Genomic DNA, 17,102 nt, shown 5'->3' with positions numbered 1-17,102 from the left:
TTTCTCACTTGATAGTCACAGAACATTAAGTACTCATGTCATAATGTGTTTAACATTTTTCTCTTGTTTTAGGTGTAATTACATTCGTCAACTTTAGAAGTGTGAAACTGTTTGTCAGTATGAACAATATCTTCTCTTCCTTCAAGATAGTTATTTGTATGGTTGTTATTGGAGGCGGCATCTATAATCTCTGTCTAGGTAAATATAATACTATTGATCACATTTACTTGATTGCTGAACTGAAGGGAATCTTAATAGTATAAATTTGTGCTTATGTTGTTTGTTTTTTTATGTTTTATAACAAAGATAAATATGCTGTGTAACAAGAAGTATCTCTCCTAAAGTGTATTATATATATATACATTTATATATAAGTGTGTGTATATATATATATCGGCTAGGCTAATAGTGGCGAAATGGCCCGGGCCAGTTCCAAGTAGCCGAGGGTCCAGGAGCCAAGTTACATAATACAGGTTATACTCGTAAGTTTGTATTTTCTTGACCATTTAGGATCTGACAAAGAATTATAGCTTATCTAGCTCATCAGAAAAAATTTATTTCCACAGGCCATTTCATCACTGTTATAATAAGTTACTTACTTCATTTAATTATTTTCAACTCTGGATTGTATTGCTTCACAAGAGAAGGATATTTCATGTATGAAAGTAATTGTACTTTTTTATCTATGCAAAATGGTCCTTGCTTTAGTACTGAACCTATTTCAGTGCTTTTAAACTTAACATTAAAGTAAGCTGCATACATATTTAATATGTTAGCATTTTATCCTAATTGTAAAACTGTTTTGAGTTATAAACTATGATCTCTACCTCTCTTTGAGAAGAATTCCAAAATCTCCTCCTCTTTCCCATAGAGTAATCAATCCAAAATAATTATAGCAGTGAATAAGTAACACCAGTCTATGTTCTCACTCAATCAATGTTTGTTCATTTCAGTATTTATTAAATATAAACACTACAAAAACAAAAAATCTGTGAAATTTGCTTCCAATTGCTAGTGCCTAAATGTATAACCACACTGTAAAAGAACCTCAAATATGTTATTCTAAATCGGTAGGTAGCAACAATGATATTAACTTTACACTTCTGTTACAGGTAATGTGGAAAACCTTAGCTCAGGATTTGAAGGCTCAAAAACTGGGCTAAAAGATATAATCCTGGCAATTTACAGTGGGTTATGGGCATATGATGGTTGGTTAGTATTTAATATTTTCATAACATATAACCTTACACAAATGTTCCTAATTTAACTTTCAGTTCTGCTATATATGTTGTTGATATTTGACTCCAAATATTCTTGTTATTAGAGCATGTGAAGTTTGTTGCCAATTATATTGTTCCTATCTATCATGTTTGTAAAAAGGGTTTTCCGTCAAATAAATAAACTATATTAAATGTACATATGAAATGCACTGAACCACATTTATCAGTTGTTGCAAATGCCAACTAAAAACATTTCTGTCAGAAGCCCAATGCTATTATAGTTTGCTTTCATCGCCAACAGAACAGCGAAGTTTCAAATTTTTCTCATGTGTACTAAATATTATTTTAGACAGGGATGACTCTCTTTTCAACTATTATAATAACTTTCATACATTGACACTTACAATACATGTTTCAAAGTACTAAATAAAAAACTGTTCATTAAAATATACATGGTAATTCTTTTAATGTACAAACTAAAATTGTATTAATTAAGAATAGATAAAGTTCATTTCGATATAACTAAAGATCAATTTTTAAATTACAAAAGAGTAATGTACTTCAGGTGATGTAAACTATACATTGTGTAACAAAAATACAAATATTCTAGTTATGGGTAATGAAGACTGTGCCACTATTTATTTTAATGTGTAACAATGGTTAAACCCTTGTATTTTGTTTCTTTTAACCATTTTGCATGAGAAGCTTGAAACAAAGTGGTAAACAGGATCATTATGTTTCATTTTCAACAAAGAAGAATTATAACAAAAAATATACAAATCTAGAAGAATAGAAAGTGCAATAAGAAATAAATAAAGAACTAATTTTTAATGTACTATATGCTGTCAGAGTAATATGTGTTTGTTGTAAGCCTTATTAATAAATTCTTCAAACTTATAATGTCAAGCTCTCTATTCTTATTAATTATAGTCTATTAATATATGCCATCCAAAGTGGAGTGAAAGTTATAGGATTTTATAATTATGTTTCTGGGGTTTCTGATTTTGTTTATCCAAAATAAAGAGAACTACTTGAAGGTAAATTGATAAAAAACTGAAACAAACATGAATAGGCACCAAATGTTTATAATGGGTGGTCCAAAATAACCTGACAGTTTTCGAAATTAAATAACGTTACATGAAATAATACTTAACATTTATTAAAGTATGTACATAGTTATCCCATTTTCATTCATGGAATATAAAATTATGTAAATGTTCTCCACCAACATTTACATATGTCTGTAATTTTTTTCTGAAAATTTGCCATTACTCGGAGTACCATGGACATTGGTATTGTAGCAACCTCATTTCATAAGCAGTTCTTTAATTCGGCAATGGTGTAAGGTTTCATAACAAAAACTTTGCTCTTAATTTAGCCCCACAACCAAAATTTGCAAGCAGTGAGATTTGGAGACCGGGCAAGGCCATGCTACATCGCTAAAACATAAAATGAAATGACCTGGGAACAGTCTTTGTTAGAGTCATTGAGAAATCTGCTATGTGCACAGTTACTCAGTCTTGCTGGTTCTATAATGAGTTTATTTCTATTTCCAACTGTTGTAATTACATTGTGGAACTAAGAAGTTGTGAATTATTGCAATGTACCGTTCTTTATTCACAGTCTATTTCACTGTTTTGATTTTTTTTAAATAAGATTCAATTACACTAAAACGTGTTGATGTGTACACAACACCAATCAGTCACAAGTTTCAATATGCAAAGGTTGTTGATGGATTTCCATAACATTCTTTCTTAACCAGTAACAACAATTGTGCGTATTTACATTACCATAAAGCTCAAAATAAGCTTCTTCAGACATTATAAAATGCTGCAAAATGTGTACGTAATTAATAGCCTATTACAAAAAATAACATGTAATTCAGGATCAGCAGGTTCTAAGTTTTAGTGTAACTGCTAATTTGCAGAGATGAAAATTCAAATCACAATGTAAAATTGGTTGTAAAGTTGTCTTTGAAACTCTTAACGCAGTAGATTGCTTTGGGGTTGATCGATTTGGGCTTTGCAGAACAGATACACACACATTTTCAACATTGTCTGGAATACATACAGATCTAGGCCTACCGGGTAGTTTCAGTTTTAATGCAATAAAAAAATTTCTGAAATTGTTCACCCACCTTTTAATAGTATTCCTACAAGGAACAGCTCTATGACGAGGAAGATGCAATTTTTTACAAAATAACCATTGTGTAACAGTCAAAGACTCATTATTTTTAATGAAATCTTCAAGAACAAAAGCACAATGTTGAACTGTCCACTGCTCTATGATTACTGAAATGGCATCAGCTGTGTTTTTAATTGTTGTAACAATCAAGACTCTAAACATAATAGCAGCGGAGAAACAACTGTTTAAAAAGTGTCAGGTTTTATTGGACTACTCATTATATGATCAGTGAAATAACCAGGATTAGAGTTTGAGGAGGCCCAAGCCTCATTGTATCACATATATGGAGAGGAATGAGTAGATAGACATGATCTATTTTGAATGTTATGTATTAGGGTATATGAGTTTAAACTTAAAGAAATGTTAAGTTAAATATGGCTTAAAAAAATTTCTTTCTTTTATCATTATATGTTCTCTCTTCATCATGTGTTTAGAACAAGAAGGAACCTATGTCACTGTCTACTATATTATGATAAATTATATGAACTAGTATATTTACCATCCCTGATTTTACCTTCTTCTCTAGTAGGTATGTCAACCAGTGTTTAATTTTATTTCTAAAACTATCTATTTTCTTCAAACTAAACCATAATGTATTAATAACAAACAGAAAAGAGTTTTTGGCCAAATAATTAAATGTCTAAATAACAGCTATTCTGGTATTGCTTAGGTACTACAATTTGACAAATGAAACAGCTACCAAGTATGTTAGGGGTTTACTTTACAGTTTTAGTATAGCATACAAGTACCTAATTATTGCAAGTTCATCTTACATAAATCAATTTTTTTAAATTTTGTGTTGAAAATGCTCAAAATGTATATTAATTTATTCCTGACTTATGGTATTGAAGAAAAATAACAGCTACGTCACATGGTCTTATTATTTGTCATGAATATTCACTGTTACTAATGCGGAATAAATTACATTACATGTAATTCACATTTTAAATACCGGTACTAAAAAAAACCACTATGCCTATAGGAGAAACAAGTTTAACAACAGTAATGCTAATTTTTTAATGTTTATGTTCCAGGTCATCAGTGGTAATAGTTTCTGAAGAAGTTATCAAGCCAGATAAGTAAGTTAAATACTGTAGTATGTCATTCATTATTGACACAATTCAATATCAAAATTCTTTCATCAATTTACTTTATATTTTACTTTTTATATTTAAAATTGACTCATTTAAGATTTTAAAACAGTTACGTCAAAACAAGCATGGTAAGTTTAAAAAATTAAAAGATATTTTTTATAAATAACTAAATAATTATGATCAAAACCTGACAGTATAATGGATTATGGTTTTATATGGTATAATGGCATTGTTATTAAATAGAATAAAAAATGGCTAGTAATACAAGCAACTATTAAGTGAATGATATAAGTTCATTATTGTAGAATAGCTTTGTGAGTAGAATTGCTTCTAAGGACCCTAAAAATAATTGATGTGTAGTACAGTACATTATTATAGAGGGGGGATGATTAAGGATGCTTGGTAGTGCACATGATTATATTTGAGAGATATGTTATTGCTGTAAGTTATAAATATCTGCTTAAAGCTATTTTAGGTTTAAGTTATAAAGATCAGCTTTAAGCTATTTAAGATTGAGTTTCACATAAGTGGTTCATTATTATGTACACATATTTAAGTTTCAATATTTACTTTTGCTCTGAGGGGGATTGCTTATCCTTCTTCCTCACATAGTAAATCACACTTTGGGATGGTGTGCCAATAAATTATTCATAACGGTGGTGTTAAAACTTACATGTCTCTTAAAATTCTGCTTCAGATATGTATTCTTGAAACCAAATATGTTGATTTGTTGTTTAGTCTCAAGGTACAAATTGAGTATCAGTATCTTAGGCTGGTCCAAAGCACAAGAATATTTTTTTATTTAAGACATAGTAAGGCCAGGTGTCTTATACGCATGAGATAAGATTTCAACCTCTGACATGACGTGTTTTAAAGTCCTTTATTACCAAACATGTATTGAGAATATACAAAGAAAATTTCTTAAGAATAAAAAGTATAAACTATAGCATTCATTTTTAATCAAACATTAGAAATAGAAAACAGAGTTCTTAAAAAGACTTATTTATGTCACATTGCTATGGAACATGTTTGAGTATGAAAGATAGAACAAATACTGAATGTTCTTTGCATTGTTTTTAATAATTGTGCTAATAGTATTTTCTTGCTTTCAGAAACATTCCAAGAAGTATAATGATAGGAGTGCCTCTAGTTACATGTCTGTACACAATGATGAATGTGGCATACATGTCCGTACTTACTGTTGGGGAAATGATATCTGTCCCAGCTGTAGCTGTAGTAAGTTTTATATTGTCATAGTTTTGCACTTTACAGTAATCTATTATGGGCTGGCTATAGATTGGTAGATAACACCAGCATAAGTTTCAGAAGAAAATACTATAAATGCTACTCTTTCATTCATATGTCAATGGTCACCATAATAAGCAGTTAATAGTATTTCATGTTAACTTAGCTTTATAAATAGTAACAAAAAGGTTTGTTAATTGTAAATCTATATTTTAATTAATTGGTAATCAATTAGTTTATTTCCATGTAAAAATAAATTACTTGACTGTGAAGTTATGAAAATAAAAATAAAAATATTATCTTTAGTCAAATTTATATGTATACACAAAAGTAAATCACTGCCTAAAATAATTATGCCACTAATAAACCCAAGAAAACATACGGTACAAGGTTTTAGTCAGTGTGAACGTAATCCTATTATATTAGTGACACTGTAGTACTCACGATCCCAAATAAAAATAATAGTGTCAAATAAGCTTGAGACATCAATGTTTAATATAATACATTAGTTCGGACTGCATATTTTGGATACTTTCAGTCAATTTTGAGATACGGATTAATACTGTGGGGAAATAGTGCTAGAGTTCAGGAAATACTGGTGCTTCAAAAGAAAGCTGTTAGAATTGTTGGTAAAGCTGAATATCTTGATCATTGTAAACCTGTTTTCATTAACCAAGGAATACATACAATAGTTAATTTATATTTGTTTGACTTATCTGTTTACATTTTAAATAATAAGGACTTAATAAACCATACACAAACACATAATTATAACACACAAAACAAAAATAACATTTTAATTGAATATTGTCGACTGAGCAAATCTTTGAATAGTCATGTTATAATTGGCTTGAAGGTGTATAACAAATTGAAACATTTGATAGAAAAATACCCTCTTAAAATTTATAAAAATAAACTTTATGAATGGCTATTAAAAAACCCTTTATATAATATTGATGAGTTTTTTTCTATTAACAAAATAGACTTTTAATGATTGTTTTAAGATAAACTCATAATATAACTAGTATAATTATCAACTAGACAATTAATGTCTTATATTGTTATATATATAATATTTATGTATTATACTTATTAAATATTATTTAGAGACAATGCTACTTAGTCTGTAGCTGAATTAGACTTTGTCAATGCATGTAACATGTTTTACGACAAATAAACGAATTTATTATTATTATTATTATTAATAAATATATTAACAAAACTATGTAAATAAACATTAAAATCTTTTAAAAAAGTAAGGAGCATGCAACAGTTTAGAATCTCAAAACTATATTAGTCCTCATATTGCCTCAAGTAAGTAGAAAATTCAAGGCAATTATGTGTCGATATGTATAATTCATTAGTCATAAACCATAAGACATAATTATGAATAATGCCTATATGTGATAATTCATATGATGTTATTGCTTCTTTTAGGCATTTGGTGACAAAATACTTGGACCTTTAAAATTTATTGTCCCAGTGGGGGTTGCTCTCTCTACCTTCAGCTGTGCCATGGGAATTCAGTTTGGAGTGTCAAGGTATGTCTTTGTAGAGATATTGCTCACTAAAATAAAATTTCATCTGAAATTAATGACATAGAGTTTGACGGAGATTTAAAGTTAAAATAGAATAAAGAAATTCTTTGTGAGGAAATTTTATCAAAATAACTTATGTGAAAGAGAGAAACAAAATATATGTCCACTTGCCTTTCTCCAAAGTACATTCAAATGGCATAACTAGCTGGCATAAACTTTTTCCCATTCAAAAAAACATATTAGCTTCTAGCAATATCACAGAATACGGCATGTATTTAGATTGTTTCAAAACTCTTTAAAAATCTCTCCCTCCCTCCCTATTCCCCCTCATAACCCTCTCACTCACAGTACAGGTTTCCTTTATTATTTATTAATAATTTAAAGAGATGTCAATTAAAATTTCAATACTAGTGTTATCTAAAGAAACTAATCTTCTATACTCGAAGAACTTTAAACAATACATTTCAGTCCTAAGTGATTAAAGAAGTTGAGAAGGCAACAGTCTGTATTCATGAGCCTTAGGATGCTATTGGGTATACACCAGCTTTGCTGGCAACACTAACCTACCAATCTAAAGGTATACACTGGATTTCCCTGGTAATCTTATCTTGCAAGTTTTATAAAATCATTTTAGGGTTCAAATTGCATTGTATCAAAAAATTAAATGGATTGCAGCACAATGTTTATTCATGTGTTTGGGTTTAGGTTATGTTTTGTTGCCGGTCGTGAGGGACACATGCTGGAGTCAATTTCTTACATCCATGTCCGCAGGTACACTCCTGCCCCAGCTGTTGGGATGCAGGTCAGTATAAAGTTTATATGGTGTAGGTAGAGAACATGTATAAGGGAAACCAATATTCATGAGTTTTTCAATGTATAAACTAATTTAATAAAAAAAAACAAAATGGTTTCGTCTGATTTTGATAACTGTTTACTTACACATACAGGGTGGGGCAGGGAAACATCCCTACTTTCGAGGTGGCATTGTGAGTAGTGGGGACATGTTGGAGGAGTGGGGGTAGGTTCGAATGACGCTGTGGCCACGGAATTTTCCGATAGTAGCGCTGTCAGTTGTAGACATGGCTTGGTCGAATGAGCCGCGCTTTTGCTGTCGAGACGTATTTTTTCTCAGAATAAGTCTATTGTTGCAGTGCAGCGTGCGCTGCGAACTCTTTATCGGATTCCCCCTCGCAACCCTGTTCCTGACCGCAAATCCATTTTGTTGTGGGTGGAAAACTTCCGTGCATGTGGTAGTGTAGTGAAAAAGAGAGTTGGGGCTCGGAGAACTGTCCGAACTCCAGAAAACATTGACCGTGTCAGAAGATCGATCTTGCAGTCTCCTAAGCGTTCTGCCCGCAAGCATGCATCCGCCCTTGCATTGTCTAATCGCACTGTGCGTCGTATTCTCCACGAAGAACTCCACTTCCATCCATACAAGATGGTCATCGTTCAAGAACTCACACAACGGGACTGGCAACAACGAGTACAGGCATGTGAAACTTTAATTGCTGACTTGCCTCATGATGCACGAGTTTTGTTTAGTGACGAAGTGCACTTCCACATTTCTGGAGTTGTTAATAAGCAGAATATGCGTTATTGGAGTGGTGCAAACCCTAGGGTAGTTCATGAGAGGCCTCTACACAGTGAAAAAGTGACTGTTTGGTGTGCAATCAGCAATGAAGGCATAATTGGGCCTTATTTCTTTGAGGAGGACAATCGTTGTGTTACCATCAATTCCGAGCGGTATGTAAACATACTCCAACAATTTCTTGCACCACAATTGCAACAGAATAATTTTGGAGTAGTGTGGTTTCAGCAGGATGGTGCCACAGCCCATACTGCTAGACATTCGATGGCTGTTTTGAGGGAAATGTTCCCCGGGCGATTAATCTCCCGGTATGGTGACATTCCATGGCCTGCGCGCTCGCCGGATTTAACTCCGTGTGATTACTTTTTATGGGGATACCTCAAGAGTGAAGTGTTTAAACATCGACCCAGAACCCTACAAGACTTGAAGGATGCAATTCGCGTTGAAGTTGCCCGCTTTCCACAACAAATGCTTCGCAGAGTTATGCAGAACTTCAGAACCAGACTAGATCAGTGTGTTGACAATGAGGGACATCACTTGAATGATGTATTGTTTAAAACAAAGTAAGAATTAACTTCCATCTGTACCCTTTTGATGCCACAATAAAGTTTTGTTCTAACACTTTTCGTTTTTTTTAAATTTACCTTCAAAGTTAGGGATACTTCCCTGCCCCATCCTGTATTAAATTAATGTGGCAGCAAATGAATAGTCTTAATTTAATTCTTGTAAATGCGTAACACGAACTTGCTTAATCTTATACCTTACTTGCTGAGTAAAGCATAAATAAACCGCAGAGCCCTCACTTTTAATGTATGGTTTGATTTAATTAAGTATAATGTATACTAGGCAATGTGACTGTGTATAATATATACAGTCTAAGAATAACAACAATATATGAATTGAATACATTATACATCTGAATAATAAAAAATATAACAGTTATTTTAAAATAACTCCTTTATTTAACAGATTTTGATATTAGTAAAAAGATACCACAAATCTCACTCTAATCATCTTATGTCATTCTCTCACAATTATCATAACTGTATTAAGGGGGATGAGTTTAAAGAATGACAAGAACACATTAGTGATTTCTAATTTTGAATGCTAAATTGGAAGTATGGAAAAAATCCATTTTTGCTGTATATTAAGTTTTTTTGCCATAACGATAATCTCTTTAGTGAATTCAGCAGTTGCTGAGTTAATAGCTTTCAAAAATTATTTATTAGTAAAGACTTCTCTCTGAAAAAGAGTTGTAGCTACTTCCAAAAACGCTATGTGGTTTTTCAAAACCAAATGAGTCTTTAAACAAAAAAATTTAGAATTCCTATCATCTAAATTTAGTCATAAGAAGATCAATCTATTACCCTAAATACTAAATCTTCAAAGGCAAATTTTTAAAACACAACAAAGAATATGTAATAGTACTACACCGCATTGTGACCTACTACAAAACAAGTAGTAGTATAGGTAACAATAATGCTATGCATAGTTACATGCTAAATTTATAAACTGTTTTGGCATGCACATCTTACAACATATATTTCTAGTAATATTAGTTTATACCACTTTATACATTGGTGTTCTTATAGTAAATCCGTTATTTGTAAAGTATTTAAAATATACATTGAGAAATTAACCTTAATATTTGCAATAAGATATCTTCAGGAATGAAACATTTAGTGTTGTTGTTTATCTAAAAAATCTAATTAATTGAACAATTAAGACGGAGTCACAAACCATTAAATAACCTAGCAACTGGGAGCCAATTTAAGTTGTATAAATCTTACAACCTACGTTTTTGTGAAATGGATAGAGATTTTTTTGAGGGAAGAAATTAATTGTTAACCATGCTTGTTTTGTTGGGGTTTGAAATGTGTGAACATCAAAAAGACTTAAAATATCAAATGAGAAATTTGTTTACAGTCAATCAGTATGAGCCAACCAGATAAAGGATTATTTGGCTGGAAATGATACCTGATGATTTTCATTTAGGTGTATAGCAGTTAGTTTAGTGTCTAAAGCTCTAAAATACCACATATGGAAAATTATCATTTGGTTACCTTTTGAAACCACCTTCCTATTTTGACCAGCACTAAATTATTATGGCTGGTAGTCAATTTCTTGCAGGAAGTCATGATATCGATTTCTTGAAAAATTAAACATCACATACAATGCAAATTTGCTCTTGCCTCCTAGGCTGATATCGTAAAGCAGTAACAATATTTTCAAAGTCAAATATTGTCTGTATAATTTTACCAGACCTACAAGTTATATTTGTATCATTATAACAGGTACAGTATATTGATTACAGAATCCTATTTATATAATTATTTTCCATATAAATAGTTTCCTTGTAATTGGAACAAATTCTATAATTATGATAATAAACTTTTCCTAACTGTAATTGATCCAGATAGTTGGATTTCTACTCTAACTTATTTTAGATCTTGAGTATAGTTGTCAAAAACTACTGTATAGTAAATTTAAAATGTAATAATCTACCCTCTTTGTTTCAGGCCTTGCTCACCTTACTGTTCATGCTGTCTGGAGACATCATCAGTCTGATAGAGTTTGCCAGCTTCCTCATCTGGACCTTTTATGGTCTAGCTTTCTTTGCTCTTATAGTTTTGAGGAAAACAAAAGCTGACACTTACAGACCTTACAAGGTAAGGAGGAGATGAAGCTAGATCTTCATAGTTATCTCTACTATTTTACCTTAACAACTTTTTACAGCTGCCCTGTATGCTGGAGAATACTTGGATGGTGTCTTCTTGTCAGCTGACATTGCTGTATTTTCAGATTCTACCTGATAGGTTTTAACATTTGTTAAGAGAATTTAAAAGATATAGTTTTTGTCCATGAATCAAGCTATATTTTCATGCAAAAATTGACTATTAAGACCATTTGGAAATGAAATAACAAAACAACAAGTTCTATATAGGCCTACGCCTTGTAACGTAATGTTTAATAACGTTATTATAAGTGATTTTCCTTTCATAAAATTTTGAACAAATGTACATAGGCTACAACAGTACAAAAGTTAAAAGACCTCAAATATTAATTAAAAAATAAGTACAATATTACTACTATTATATTAGTTAGGCTTCTTAAAATATTATTGCTAAAAATAGTAAATTATCTTCTTATTCCTTAAATGCATTCAGTAAATACTGAGCAACATTTCCTGAAAGTTTCATTAAAATGTAAAATAGTATGTGTGGTATTTTTTCAAATCACCCCAAAAACCTCGGAAAAACTTGATTTTCCGGTTGTATTAAGTGGAGATAAAACCACTAGGTCAATGGGTTATAAACTAGGATTAGCATGAAATAACTGAGAATATTTACTGTCTTTCTAACTAAATGAAATAAATAAAAATAAATAAATATATATACATATAATATTTAAATTAAAATTTCCCTCAACACCCTTTACAAGGGTGTAGATTTCTTTTGCACTATACAATCTCTTATATGTAACATAACCATATTAATAACATTACTTACAAACATATACATAAGAAATTAGCTTGGATGTCTGTAGCAAACTATTAATTCTTCTTAATATGTCAGGATTTTATATTTATATAATGCCTTTGTCACTACTAAGAAAGTCCTTGTCTTTATTATTGCTAAATAGTAATTAATATTTAAAATGTCTACATTTATGGAAGGTTTGTGTTTCTAGCTATATCACCTGCATATAAGTAAATACTGAGATACGTAAAAATGCAAATTATTATTCAAGTCTTTTAAGTTTCAAACTGTCAGTTATGATTTTATGCTAACTGTTTATGGGAATTCCGATTCAAACTTATAATGATTCGTTGTTGAACGCAAAGCTAACCTTTTATCAGAAATATGAATGATGGTTGGTAACACTGTCTGCAGGTGCCGATAGTGATACCTGTGGTGTTAGCAGTTTTATCAGCTGTAATAGCAGGAGTTCCCATAGTGATGGATCCTGCACCAGAATATATCGCTGCCATACTCTTCGTTCTTCTGGGAGTTGTTGTCTACTATCCCCTTGTCTACAAAAAAAAGAGACTGCCTTGTATGGGTGAGTTATATAGCGTAAATATCATTTGTCGTGATAACAAAAGTTAATTTTTAATAATTAGTGTTAAAGATGATAGTTTCATTCTTAACACGTTCGCTGCGGTAAAAGGCCCCCATAATGTGCCCAATATGCGGCAAAATTCGAACTTACGTGCTTACGCTTAAGTAATGGCCGGGACTGTCCGGACAGTGGCTCGCACTTTTGGCATAGGCATTTTTTTTAAGTAGATAAAAAATCGTAATAACTTACCAAATGTAATGAGTAATATCCAAAAGGACCAGGATATGCCCCAAATGACCTTGATTTTCACTGGATTTGTCTCCAACCAACGGAACTGTCCGGACAGTGTTCCCACACATAGTGTATAATAGCGTGGCATGGACAACGCTCTTGCGTGGTTACTCAACAAAAAAAACACAGAGATATGTTTGAATAAATGTAATATGAAAGATAACACATACTCTTTACAAAGGATAATGTAAGAGCCCGTTTGTTACACACAAAAATTACACTATTCCTTGTTCCTTGTTATCAGTTTACAGTCTTCGGTGGAAGATGTCAAAGCATTTTTCAATGCATGGACCTGGTTCTCCTACACATGGCATGTCTTGTTTGTAACTTTTTACCCTCCCTGGTACACACTTGGCATGTTTTCATTTTTGTCCTGTTGCTGTCAGGATGAAACCTGAGTTTTGTTAGTGTATGCCGAGATCTTGGAAATGGTAAAACTAGTCCCTCTTTCTTGGGGAGGAATTTTTCTAGCTTGCAAATTAGGAGTATACATATTGTGGAGCTGGTGGGCATTTTTCATGATCATTTGGAGAAAATGTGTAAATATTTTCTTATACCAGCTAAGTGTTTTTCACTCTGATGGGTACTAGGCCATCATTTGGTCTGACCTATCTACGCTTTTCATGAACGCGTTGTACTTTACGATTGGGAGAGATTTAGAGGTTTTTATAGCAGTATTACATCTAAAATTAAATTGAAAAAGTCACTTGGATACTGTCATCAGGTACATCAACCAATAACCCTTGATTTCTTCTAGTATCCAGTCCCCTCAATCCTCTGGTGGCTGGCGACCGTACAGGTGGGGCACCATCATTGTCTTCACTATCGCTTGCCGATTCATACTCCTCTTCATCTGTAGAAAACATAACCTCCAACTCATCGTCAGAGAAAGCAGGCCCGTTTTACCAAATAGGCACGGTAGACATGTGCCTAGGGTGCTAGGCAGTTGTTATTTTTGGGGGGCACAAAAAATGGAAAAACATTGCTGTGGTTGTATCTGCATGCATCATCATCATACAGACTTTTTCTAGGCTGTCTTAAGCTGATAAGTGAACTTGATGCATTTCTCGCTCAAAACATGGTAACAAAGGCAAAGGTAGTGTATCATACTGAGATTTGCAGTGAATTTTTTGATATTATGAGCAAAGAAGTTCTGAAATAAATCTTAAATGAAATCAAGTAAGCTCGCTATCTTTAATTATAGACTCCACAACCTTACGTGTCGCACACAGACCAATCCGCTATAGTACTTCGGTATGTTTCATTGCCTAATGCTTGCGACAACGAACACCTGATACAACTCTTACCAAGTGTATGCCACAAATCTGGAAGTTTGGAAGAAGCAACTCTCAGTTTACTTGAGAAACTTGAACTGGATGTCGATAACTATCGTGGGAAAAGTTACGACAATGCATCAAACATGTTGGGCATACTCAGGTCTTCAGGCAAGGATTAACAGCAAAAATGATCTTTGTACCATGTGCAGCTCACTCACTAAACCTTGCTGGGTGTATTGCTGCTGAGAAGGCGTGTTCAGATAACACACGTACAAGGGCTGTATGCTTTTACTCGGCATCCTCTTACAGGTGGAACATCCTAAAAAGTCATATTGAAAAGAGCAATGAAGGAAAATCAAAGAAAGATCAGAGAAAGCTAATGGTAAAACCCCTGAGTGACACAAGATGGTCTGCTAGGGCAGACGCACTTTAAGCTTTAAAAATAAGTCGACATGAATTAAACGATGCTCTTGAAGAGCTAAATAAAGACGATACTCAGACACCAGAAACATAATGCACAGCTGAGTTTCTAAAAACACTTGGCAATTTACAAACCACATTATTAACTGTGATCTGGGACGAAATTCTCGAGAGCTGATAAAACAAGTAAGTCTTCAAAATCAAGATTTAGACCTCCTTGGTGCTACAAAGGAACTTGAAACACTATTCTCGTTTTTGAGTGAAAAGATTTATTTGACGATTTCGAGTCCTAACCATGGAAACTTGCAGAAAAATAAGAAGCTGTTTACGACAAAGCAAGAAAAAGAAAGTTATTGCCCGATGAAAAGGACAGAAGCATGGAAGAAACATCTCCTCGAGGAAGATCTTGCACTGGGGTGTTTATTGCCATTGTTGACAACATAGCTTCGCAGCTCAAGAAAAGAAGGGAGGCCTATTTAAGATCTTACACAATCTAGAAGAGAAAAATTCCAAAGAAGTGGCTTGAGAAGCTAAACTGTTAAAGTATACAAGAACGATATTGATGGGCAAGACTTTGCGCAGGAATGTAACCATTTCAAACAATACATGGTTTTGGAGAACTTTTCTAAGATCAAAGAAATGTACGCCTACATAAAATCAAACAGATTAGAGAACACTTTCCCCAATTTGGAGGTCGCTCTCAGGATATTTCTAACCTTACCTGTAACGAAACTGCACAGCTTTGAAAAGAGTGAAGTCAGAAATTAGATCGTCGAAGGTTGATGAAAAGCTTAATGGCTTATTGTTGATGTGCACCCAAAACGACATTACTTTAAAATTAGACTACAAAAACATTATTGACGACTTTGCAACACGGAAACCCAGAAAAAGGTATTGTATGAATCTCTAGTCAGTCTAGTAGTAAGCCAACAAACCAAAAATAACCCAAAGAAAATTTAATTAAACGAATACTGTAAATTACGTAAATACTTCAAATGTAAAGAAGGGAGGGTGGATAATCCGTGAGGTATGTTACACGCATTCCCACAGGAGGCCAGTAGATACCTCACGGCTACCGGTTGCCAGTCCAGGACACGGCAGGTCCATAGGTGGTGGATAATGGGAAGGCACTCGATAAGAATCAAGATAATTTGTAAAGGAGAGTTAAGGGACACTAAGTCTAAAGTCTCTTCCGAACCAAAACTGGCATTTCAGACTAAATCTAAATTTACGGGGTATGTGCGTTATGATGGGGCTGGTGGGGGGGGGGGGCGTAGTCAGCTGGCAGGGGTATAAAAAGGGGCACAACTCTTCGTTGTGCCTAGGGCGCTGACAGGGTGCAAAACGGGCCTGAGAGAAAGATTTTCCTAAACCACTTGGACCCTGTTCATCCATTCTAAATAAAGGAAGTTATACCACATCCACGGAAATAACAAAACTAATACTAATAAACACGCCGGCAAAAGAATACTAGTAATTTATTCACTTGTAAACAAAGTCTAGGTTTTAATTCGCACTGTTTATTCAACAAAGGAATAACCAAAGGAACGAGGAATTAGGGACAACATTTAATTATTGTCCACTAGATAGCAGCTATAAACAAGCCAAAAGTCGTATGTTCTGTTAACACTGTCCGGACAATAGAACCGCATTTCCAGGTGGAACTGAGTTAACAGAAAGTAAGTATACTTCGTATAGAACAAGTTTGAAAAGTTTCAGAGACCTACCGCAAGATTGAAGCACGTAACAGGTGAAATAGCCGAGCGCTGCAGGGTTGGTCGTGCAACTGTCCAAACAGTGGCCCGCAGCGAACGTATTAAACAATATAACCAGGCAGCTCCATTATGACTTTCCATAGTTTTATGGAAAAGGAGTTCATATATTTACTCCAACAGAAAGTTGCAAAAGTGCAATGCAATATTTCTGGAGAAATAAAACAAAACCATACATTTTCGTGAACTTTTCATGAGCAACATTTGTAGTAATGGATATGTTTACATGTGATTTCTATTCATAGTCATTACATAACCATAATTCCTAGGAATGGAAAAAATATTGTTTTTTTCTAATTACAGCAGTTACACTGTTTATGGGGCTTCAATATGACTGAACTTTGTTTTCTTTATATAAATTCTTTAATTCAGTATGTGATTGCTAATGTAGAAAACTTAATTAGATCCAAT

At 33.1% G+C, this 17,102-nt stretch overlaps 1 protein-coding gene across 2 annotated transcripts in view; it reads left to right on the top strand.

The window, feature by feature from the left end:
* Positions 1 to 17,102, top strand: part of LOC124366296 (b(0,+)-type amino acid transporter 1-like) — an 84,175-nt gene that overhangs the window by 64,260 nt on the left and 2,813 nt on the right. For both annotated transcript variants that reach the window (XM_046822734.1, XM_046822725.1), the window contains exons 6-13: positions 73 to 198; positions 1,113 to 1,212; positions 4,439 to 4,483; positions 5,611 to 5,734; positions 7,181 to 7,284; positions 7,987 to 8,083; positions 11,389 to 11,538; positions 12,763 to 12,931. In XM_046822734.1, the coding sequence (XP_046678690.1) occupies positions 73 to 198; positions 1,113 to 1,212; positions 4,439 to 4,483; positions 5,611 to 5,734; positions 7,181 to 7,284; positions 7,987 to 8,083; positions 11,389 to 11,538; positions 12,763 to 12,931 (915 nt within the window). The remainder of the gene's footprint in view (positions 1 to 72; positions 199 to 1,112; positions 1,213 to 4,438; positions 4,484 to 5,610; positions 5,735 to 7,180; positions 7,285 to 7,986; positions 8,084 to 11,388; positions 11,539 to 12,762; positions 12,932 to 17,102) is intronic.

The sequence above is a fragment of the Homalodisca vitripennis genome, chromosome 1 (assembly GCF_021130785.1).
Source record: "Homalodisca vitripennis isolate AUS2020 chromosome 1, UT_GWSS_2.1, whole genome shotgun sequence".
In the NCBI taxonomy this organism is placed as follows: domain Eukaryota; kingdom Metazoa; phylum Arthropoda; class Insecta; order Hemiptera; family Cicadellidae; genus Homalodisca; species Homalodisca vitripennis.
The sequence above is the reverse complement of the archived record's forward strand: the minus strand, read 5'-3'. Positions and strand labels throughout refer to the sequence as shown.